Source organism: Mytilus trossulus, chromosome 1 (genome assembly GCF_036588685.1).
Source record: "Mytilus trossulus isolate FHL-02 chromosome 1, PNRI_Mtr1.1.1.hap1, whole genome shotgun sequence".
NCBI classification, from domain to species: domain Eukaryota; kingdom Metazoa; phylum Mollusca; class Bivalvia; order Mytilida; family Mytilidae; genus Mytilus; species Mytilus trossulus.
In genome coordinates this window covers 18945110-18955738 of record NC_086373.1, presented here as the reverse complement: position 1 = coordinate 18955738, position 10629 = coordinate 18945110, and the positions used below count along the sequence as shown (strand labels likewise).

The following is a 10629-nucleotide window of genomic DNA, read 5'->3' as shown; positions in this document are numbered from 1 at the left end:
GTATGTTTCCCTCTTTGCCTGGTGGATGCTTCTGTCGTTGGGTTGTTTTCTCATTGATGTTTCTCCTATACGAAGATATTGCGTCACTTTTGGGTTATTTAAGAAACCCTTGAGATCGTATCGAATGGTATGTGAAGTAAAATGGTAAAAAAATAACAAGTATTTATAAATTTATCATAAAAAATAAACTATTATACCTATAACCATAACATTTATAGATTATTGTTACAAAGAAATTACACGATCATGTATAATAGATACTTAAACAAATATTAACAAACTATTTCCGCTTGTTTGGAATGACTATTTGAAATACATTTTGGTGAACGTTCAGTAAATAGTCAGTTTTTGAAAATATTTATTCATTTTATTTTTAACTATTTTTGATATAAAATGGTCTGTGGCAAAAGATTTTGAATACACTGCTTTTAGCTTTTGACACGCCAGGAAACATAAAATCAACGGTACTTTTAGATTCGTCCATGATAATATAAACTTAAAACATATTTATAGTAAAAGTAACAAACACGTAAATGTTGTCTAAAATACTAATACCTGTAATATTTACAAGTCTGAGCAATGACAAAAATTCAAAACGAAAGTTCTTAAAAGCAGTAAAACATATGTGTCATGTCCTTGATTGTCTATTTATAAAGTTACAATAAAATACAAAATAAAAATGATAATATACAAATGAAAATGAAAAAAAAAAGAAATATAATATATAATGAAATATGACTGCCAATGTAAACATTGAATACATTTGGTTTTCTTTGTTTATCTCTGAAGGTCATAACGCTTATTTGTCCTCAGTTTTTGAAGTTTACGATTTGAGCATTCTTGATAAAGGAAAACCACAAAAAACTGAATTTGTATTTTTTTATTTTTATTTTCTAGCACCTGGTCAAAACCCTGTTAATGAACTGTAGGTACCCGTGTGTAAAATAAAAAAAGCTTATTAGTTAATGTATCGGTTCTTACACCATCAATAACATAATAATCCTTATTCAATTTTCCATTGATAAATTAGGAAATTGGTCAAAATACCACACGGAAAACAAGTAAAGGCAACAGTAACATTGCGATGTTTAAACCTCATAAACCAAACAATGCTATACAAAAACGGAGTGAAATTACGTAAACGTGTGGTGATGATGACGACGATGACGATGACGATGACGACGACATCGACTACGATAATGGTTAGGATGATACATGATGATCATCGATAATGGATGATGAATGGTGATAATGGATGATGAATGTTGGATGAATGCTAATAATGGATACCATTACTTAGAGACTACACACAATGAGGCACATGTATCAAACACTAGCACCAATTCGGCATTGTTAAACACCTGATATATTGCTGCAAGTATATTGTCATATCATTTGTGATACGTTATCCGGCCATTTGTCAAACGCTTATGAAATTAGATCCCTATCTTGAAAAATAAAATCATATTTTTTCATCTTGAACGTTTATGACACATAAATTGTTGCCATTATTGTAACCTTTCTGTATAGCACTATGATGAATGTATCCCCCGTTATTGCTGTTAGTGCTGCAATTTGTTATGTCATTGCCATTGTTGTCATAAGATATATCTGGAACTACTTCGGTATCACTGCGCAAATTATCCAACACTGGAAACATGACATTCGTCATCTGTTGTGGTCTATTTTGTAGTTCGCCTTCTGATATTTTCTTTAAGAAGTTATTTTGAATTGTTTGTTTCGGGTTGTTGATATCAAAAACATACCCATTAAAACGCATTCTTAAATTATTATTCATTAATACCGGTGGGGTATCTACGGGGGAAATACGAGGAGATGTAACAGTATAATTACGTAGCAAAGAATAGTCAACACTCTCACTAGTTTTGAGCGTAGTATTACAATCAATGTATTTATCAGGGAAATCTATTCCTTCAACGCTTGATATGGATTCGGATGAAGTAAGACTTTCTGGACTTCCCTCAAACGATTTATTCAAGTCAAAACTTCCAGGATAAATCTGTAAGGTGAGTGGTTTTTTATGCTTATAGGCCAAAACGGTATTACTGGTTGCCTGGCTAGCCAATGAAGTGTCTGCTGAACAATTAAAACTAAAAGGATGGGAACATGTTCCAATCCCAGAACTTCCGTTTTGGTCGCAAATGGTATTCATAGAAACATATTCACTATTTGAGGGTATTACTGTTGGTGTTTTCTTTTGAATAGCAGCATCTGTGTTCTCGTCCTTACTTTTGTCTTCTGACATAGCTATCACGGACGTGGATATAGGATGTGATACATAGCTACTTATATTCTCAGACTCTACTGTAATATCTTTTGACACACTTGAACTTGACCCATTGAAATTGTTTTCAAGGAGCTCATCTAGCTTTTCGGAATATTCGTCGGTCAAACAATCGGTTTCATTTTTCTCTTTAGGTAGAGGTGCTGGGTATGTAACTGTAATCAATGAAATCAATGCACTCGAAGAATTTTCTGGTGTTACATCATCTTGTGATTGTAAAGATCCTTAAATGAAAACAATATATCTACATGAAAAAGGACAATGTTTACAATGATTTTGTTAAATTTAATTGAAAAGGTCAACTTGAACATGACTGTATGTCATGTAGGAGTGGATATTCTGAAACCAAAACCCAACTGCAGAATCTTAAAGGAATTTTGCAAGAGTTTCTTAACAAGAAGTGACACCTGATCAACATGTGAAATCGGATCAAGCACCTATATTTTCACTAAGTATGGTCACCTATCTATGGATATCCCAAAACTGAACAAAAATCCCTATCCTATATTGATACTACTTATAGAAAAAGTTTTAATAAAGTGACTTGGATGGAGAGTTGTCTCACGAATACTCATACCACATCTTCTTATTTATAGTAGCAAATAATTGTTTTCTTGCATTTTAGTTTATGGGTCGATGTTTAGAAAACACCTTCGAATAATGTGGAGATCCTGAAAAAACGCGTAAGTCTATAGATCTTTATATCATTATGTGTACTTCATTGAAAAATTAATGAGACTCAATGTTTTCCTTTTATGAAATAACAAAAAAATAACAAACTGTCATCAAATGTCACCCAAATAGGGTTTAAATGGTTACATTAAAATTCATTATTTTAAACATCATATATAAAAAAGAAGATGTGGTATGATTGCCAGTGAGACAACTATCCACAAAAGACCAAACGGACACAAACATTAACAACTATAGTTCACCGTACGGCCTTCAACAATAAGCAAAGCCCATACCGCATAGTTAGCTATAAAAAGCCCCGATAAGACAATGTAAAACAATTCAAACGAGAAAACTAACGGCCTTATTTGTGAAAAAAAAAAATGAACGAAAAACAACTATGTAACACATATACAAACGACAACCACTGAATTACAGGCTCCTAACTTGGGACAGGCACCTACATAAATAATGTGGCGGGGTTAAACATGTTAGCGGGATCCCAACCCTCCCCCTAACCTTGGACAGTGGTAAAACAGTACAACATAAGAACAAACAATAAAAACCAGTTGAAAAAGGCTTAACTCATCAGATAGACAAAAAATACAAGTGGACGTGGCCGGGTACTTATACATCCCGACACAAAAAGACACAATGAACAGATCTGAGAGTATTCGCAGTTATCTGACAGCTAGTTCAAAGCCACTAACAACTAATAAAAAAATCATGCCTCTAAGACTAAACAATCAATCCGTACACATCCAGCATATAATGGATTTAGTGTAAAGACATCATAAACAGCCAGAGAAAAACATGACCTTGTGCAATGCCAAGTTACAGGTATCGACAGATTGTAGATCCATGAAAATGTATATGTTACAGTATATAACATACCAGTAATATTTAGTTAGCTTTTAATCTACTGATAACAAAATCAAGATTTATACCAATAAAAATAATATTCAATGTTAGACAATCAGAAATCATTCATAGTCCGTGTGAACTATGAAGTAGTTTTTTGTTATAAACATGTTTGTGTTTGACATCTCTTCTATAATGGATGTTATCGAGTCTCCTTTTTTTTTCGATTGAGCAACTTGTATAATACCTCTGCCGTACAAATATAAAACCTACCTTGGTGCTGTATAGAAGTATCCATATTATGAACTGCAGGTGAATCTTTGGCTAGATAGTCTCCTACAAGAATGTGATAACTATTTCTTTTCTGTTCCTCATTATACACGCATTCACTAATTGCATTTACTGGATTCTTGGTTTGCTCGTTTAAAATGTCCTGAAATATAAACAAGAGAACATATGAAACATTTATAAATACGAAAGCGTACTTTTTTTATATTTGTAATTGATTCATGTTCTCACGGGTATCAAATTTCGTGGATTTGCAAAAATCTGTATATATATTTCTCTAGTACAGTTGTTCTTAATTTTGTGATTTTAAATTCCTGGTTCTAAACTGCACCGACGGAATCCACGAAAATTGGTATACATCGAGTTGAAAGCATCCATAGTACAATATTTGCCATTAGTTGACTTAAACCACATGATAACAAAGCTAATATGTATACATTTAGAAATAAAAAGAATGTGTCTCTAGTACACGAAGGCCCCATCCATACCATCATTTTCTATGTTCAGTTGACCATGAAAATAGGTGAAAATATCTAATGTTGCATTAAAATAACAAAGATAATATCATAGGAAACATGTGTACTAAGTTTCAAGTTGATAAGACTTCAACTGCAACAAAAACTACCACGACCAAAAACTTTAACACAGCAAATTCTGAACACTGAATGGCCTGTACTTAAGTATATAATTTTTTTAACAGAATAATATTTATATATACTACATCATCCCTACTATAGCTTTCAATATAATAGAAGTATAGAAATATCTAAACCAAATCAAAGAACACACAGTTTTTTTTATAGTATATAAAAAGTAAAATAACATAAAATACCACACTCCAAAAAAATTTCAAAACCGAAAGTCCCTATGATCATGATCAAATGGCCAAACCAAAAGCTCTAAAACTTAAACGAATGAACAACACATATCAATTTCCTGACTTGGTACAGGCATTTTCTTATGTTTAAAATAGTTTATTTAACCTGGGTTTTTAGCTAGCATGTATGAAAATTGCATAACATTCCATTATATTGACAACAATGTTTGAACAAAAGTTAAAATAAACAATAAATATCACATACCAGAGATTTATTGTCATGTCCAGATAAACCTCTATTTATGGTACAGTGTTTGTATACCCCACCTTTGTCTAAGTTCCTCTGCAAGAAAATGTAGAAAAAATGAAGTTTTTTGATAATTTTAGCAATGAAATGATAGGCTATAATGAACTCGGTAAGAACTTATGATTTTAATTGCAAATAACTGAAGCTTGGATACTTATAACGCTGTAGTTTACTTTAATCTATAATGGTTTACTCTTACACATTGTGACTTGAATTGATAATCGTCTCATTAGCACTCATGTCACATCTTCTAATATCTATAACTTATTTTGCATTCAGTCTTTTACATGTAAAACATATCGCGAAAAAAACACCTTTCACAAATAAAAAAGGTCAACTTATGTCTATGTTATAATATCCGTCAAATTTCTACCTCATGAACGACAGTCTTTAAACCGTCAAATCATATTGTTAATAATATAAATATATTATGTCGTAACTTGTATAACCGCCCTATATTCCAATGTATATCCCGCCTTTAATTTCCATAACCCTGATGTTTAATGTATGTACATTTTTGTATTTTGCGAATACTGGTTTTCAGATAATTCGCATAACCTAAAGGTTAAATTGACAATAACATTAATACATTATATTCGGAATGTTGTATTTTTTTTTATCCACGAAGAAGAATTTCATTTCAAGTTGCGATTCGCATATAAGCACACGAATTTAAACACATATACTAGAAAAATAAATAATATGGTTTTCTATCCATGACACAAAATAAGAACATGCACAACCAAAAACACAAAAAGCAAAAGATCCATGGAGCAAACAGCAAGGCTTGATCGGAATTCGCTGCAAATGTATTTTGAAAGACTTAGTAAGATGTAACAATCAGTTCAAAAAGATCACACTGGAAAGTAGGACATATTTCAAACATATTTTAAACAAAACAGCTCTTTCGCACAGGTGTAAATATTAAACAATTTAGCATATATTTCAGTACTTGAGGTTTCAAATGAAAGGCGCAGGACTGTTAGTACCTGAAGAACATACAATTTCCTGATGATTTAAAAAAAATCAAATATGTATGGAAGTATTCTAAATTATTTGAGTGCACACATAGCCTGTCTCCCAGATATAAAGTGTCTGGTTTGATGTATCCCTAATTCCGGTCACCATTACTATACGATATTTATGTATTTATATGGAAATCTTACCAAGGTAGTATCCTTAATGTGAATGGATGGTACTTCTATTTCATATGGTCTTGACATTTCTTTGATCTTTCTACACAAATGGCAACTGTAAAAGCACAAACCAGTATGTAAACATTTAACTTAGAAAACAACGACTTTCAAATATGTGTGAGAACAAGGAAAATGAATTCATCATAGACAGCAGGATTGAAATTTTGTATATGCGCCAGACGCGTATTTCGTCTACAAAAGACTCATCAGTTACGCTCGAATAAAAACAATAACGAAGTGATATAAAATGGTTGGAAATTTGTTGCCGTTACTTTCATTTACATTCCAAACAGTTAATATCAGCCTTGTTTATTGGATTACTATATCATAAACATTGCACATTGCGCTGTAACTTTCACATTGACAGCTTGCATTCGATCGCTTTTGATCACTAGTCATTACATTTATTTTTCGAGGGAACAGTTAAAATTAAAGCATCAAAAATACTAATCTGCAAGTAAAATTCAATGGGAAAGTCTTTTATTAAACGGCAAAATTAAAAGCTCGGACGCATCAAACGAATGAAAATTTACCTATGTGTCAAAGTTCAAAAACACGAATCAAACTTTCTAAATAAAACCTGAGTGAATAACTCTATTTCAACAGCTCTAGATTTATTTTTTGAGAAAAATCATAAAATTAATACCTGATCTCTGCTATAAGTAGACATATAACTATCACTACAGCTATTATTGGTATGCCAATAGCAGCTGCTAAGTTCATGGCACCTGTATCTGCAAATAAAAAGCTTTTCAAATAAGCCAAATCTACATACAAAACAGCTAGATTCATTAGTATCTTATAATAGATATTTTGTGTTATACATAATTATGATAAATACGTACCAATGATAATTTTCTCTATACATATCTATGAATAATGTTTATCAAAGATAATTTTCGGTATGCTTATCTATGAAATTTACGTACAATTTATCCGTTTCTGTTCTTTTCAGTTTCTGTTCTACGAGTGTTTGCAATGCTTTTTTGTCTGGTTATGAGGCTTAGTGTGGTGATTTGTGGACTTTATTTGACAATGAAAAAGGAGCAAAATATAGCAGAGGGACAGTCAAATTCATAAATCGAAAATAAATTGACAACGCCATGGCTAAAAATGAAAAAGACAAACAGACAAACAATAGTACACATGACACAAACATAGAAAACTGAAGAAAAAGCAACACGAATCCCAAACTGTCTTTTGTTTTGCCATGTGGTTTTCTATCGTACTTCAAGTGGTCTGAACGCTTGACAGTGGGTTAATTCCTCCGGAAAATGAGTAAAATACTCTATCGTATTTTGACTAGCTATAAATGCAAAGGTTTTGAATAATTATAAGAATCTTACCAGACTGTAATGAATCCATTGTTGTAACATTATAATTTTTCTCCCCTTCAAGACTTTGCATTCCAGCAGACGATACAGCAATCAACCAAACAACATACCTCGTTTCACTTTTGAGGTTTCTTATTGTATATTGCATTTCGACTTTACTAATAGATGAGTTGATTCTCATGGAAGAATTTGTACCTAAATAAAGCAAATATGGTGTTCATTTCACTTTAATTTTTGAGGGGTGGTTTATCTTTTTGAAACATTCTTAGGTCCTTAAAACATAGTTTCTGCATCTAGACAATCGAAGTTCACATATATTTCAATAGCTTTATAACGTATTATCTTTTGAAAATAAAAGGAAAGTAAAGTTGTATCGAATTTCATGATTTTATCATTTTACCATCGATAAACATTATTCCAATTTTAATTATTGTAAAAGCATGTCGTGTCAAAAATCGGATTCCTTTGAAATGTTGAATTTTCTCCATTGCAAACCAGTCAGAGTTTTAATAGTGAAAAACTGGAATGCTTTGGCATCTAAAGATGCCTTAAATGTCACACAACCTTTATTGGTTCCACCTTAATGTTATTGACCACAATCCAAAGTTCTTACCAATTAAACATTCAGTGCCTTTGTCATCAGCTTGGCACCAATATAAGCTATAAAATTCTACGAAAGGTGAACGTTCACAAGGTCCTGGTCTTGCCCAGACAATTGTTATCGATTGTTTATCCCGATCCTGCACCGTTACACTTTTTGGCCTTTGAGGAACTACAACGCAAGAAAAATACAATAAATTGTACAAACCACGATTTTACTTTTAAGTACATAACACATATGTTAGAACAATACACTAAATATATCTGAAGATTCCTTTACAATAGCTAAGGGGAAGGATGGGTCGACTATAAAGGCTCACCGAAAGGAAAAAAAGATTACGTGGTAAGCGTGCTCATTGTTGAGGGTCGTACGGTGACCTATAGTTGTTAATGTCTGTGTCCTTTTGGTCTCATGTGGACAGTTGTCTCATTGGCAATCATACCACATCTTCTTTTTTTTATATTACATACTCATTTCTATTATTTACCGGTAGTTTAATTAAATGTCGTACATTCCATTGTCGGTAATTTAATATTCATGATCATAGTAAGATCACATTTATGGTTAAAGAAATATTAAGATCGTTTAGTATATATTTAATACAACTGATACCGGTTTTATTTTTTTTGGTACACATATGGCGCTTTAAAAAGACAAGGAATGATTTTTTAAACTTTATATTTAAAACATTCAATGTTTCAAGATATATGAAATTACTTACTTTCATTTCGAATGAAATAACAATTTTCCCACGAGAATCCGGTACTTTTGTTGTCACTGTCCAAGGAAAGCCCAAATAAATAAATCTTTTCAAAATCCAACTTCTGTACAGTATAAGATTTCGCATCAACTGATACATGTGCCCATTGAAGTTGTTTCTGTAAATGAGAACACATGTTTACAAGAAGTATAATAATTCATTGTAACGCTTTTATCAAACAAACATAATGGTTCTCGACAGTAAGCATTCTTTGATAATCTCAAATATTAGTTGAACTTAACTTTTGAGCTAGTCTATCATTATCAAATAAGGTTTGCTTTACTATTTGAAAAGACACTGTAATGCATTTGTAACTATGCATTGCATGCAGCTAACTCAATATTCAGAGACAGGTAAAACAACATTTGTACGTAATTAAAGGGAGCATAGCTCTTTGTTAAAATAAAAAGAAAGAAAATGAAATTGAGTTTTAAGGTCCAGTTAGAAAACAATCAACCAAATAAATTTTAGAAAGCTTTACTTTGAAAAATTTAATTTTATCTTACCTTTGAATGACTCATCTCTTTTGTATAGTTAGTATGTTTTACCAGACTTGTTCGTAACGCATGTTTCAATTTTAATAATAAGATAAAAAAAAAAACTCAACATTTATCTACCCTAAAGGGAGACCAAGGGAAACAACTATAACCTAAATTACGTTATAGTGAAATAATCTATTATCGCTACTTTCCATATTCTTTAACAAAGATGGCGTTATGACTTATCGACATAGCTCAATAAGTATATTGATCACATTTAACAGCGAATTATCTTTTAGTAGTTTTGAAATCATGTTTTTTTTGTAGTTAATTTTTTAATCCAATTTGTTTACGTTACCTCGCATCCGTTAGTCCTTTCACACCAGTAGATAGTATAACCTTTTATCCCTTTGGTAGTTTCTGTTTCCCATGACATCATGATGTCTCTGTTTACTTTTTCAAGTACAAAAGGTGGAGGTTTGTAGTCTCCTGTAAAATATTATTTCAATATTTAATGGTTTCGTTCAGGAAAAGTTGTTTTCAATTGTGTTTTTATACATTAAGGTTTTCCAACTTAAAATAATGGGTATTCCTTTTTAAGCATGACTTGAGTAAAAGAGGGCAAAAGATACCAGTTAACATTCAAACTCATAGATCTAAAATAAACTGACAACGCCATGGCTACAAATGGAGAGGACAAGCAGACAAATAATAAAATAAACAACACGAATTCCACTAAAAACTGGGGATGATCTCACTTTAAAATGTTTTAGGTGAACCACTTGCAAAAACAAATTCCATTAGATTAGTTTTGTTTTATTCTATTTATTTATATGTATTTGCTTGAATTTTATGTCCTTTGATATCTGTATAAAAGACACAATTAATATAAATGTGTAGTCCAATTAAAAAAAAAACCTGTTTTTGACTTGCTTATAGATTTAAAGTTGATAAATATTACAATTGCAGATAACTGGGTTATTTGATAAAGGGTTGATATTCCGTAGAT

General features: G+C 31.6%; 1 protein-coding gene across 1 annotated transcript in view; it reads right to left on the bottom strand.

Moving 5' to 3' along the window:
- Nucleotides 1-518: 518 nt before the first annotated feature.
- The window catches only part of LOC134717741 (putative mediator of RNA polymerase II transcription subunit 26), a 12408-nt gene continuing 2297 nt past the window's right edge, over nucleotides 519-10629 (bottom strand). Inside the window, exons 4-12 of the mRNA XM_063580238.1 lie at nucleotides 9979-10109; nucleotides 9103-9259; nucleotides 8394-8552; nucleotides 7793-7975; nucleotides 7093-7180; nucleotides 6417-6501; nucleotides 5209-5286; nucleotides 4112-4271; nucleotides 519-2529 (exon numbers count right to left, since the gene is read on the bottom strand). Coding sequence (XP_063436308.1) covers nucleotides 1463-2529; nucleotides 4112-4271; nucleotides 5209-5286; nucleotides 6417-6501; nucleotides 7093-7180; nucleotides 7793-7975; nucleotides 8394-8552; nucleotides 9103-9259; nucleotides 9979-10109 — 2108 coding nt within the window. The 3' untranslated portion in view covers nucleotides 519-1462. The remainder of the gene's footprint in view (nucleotides 2530-4111; nucleotides 4272-5208; nucleotides 5287-6416; nucleotides 6502-7092; nucleotides 7181-7792; nucleotides 7976-8393; nucleotides 8553-9102; nucleotides 9260-9978; nucleotides 10110-10629) is intronic.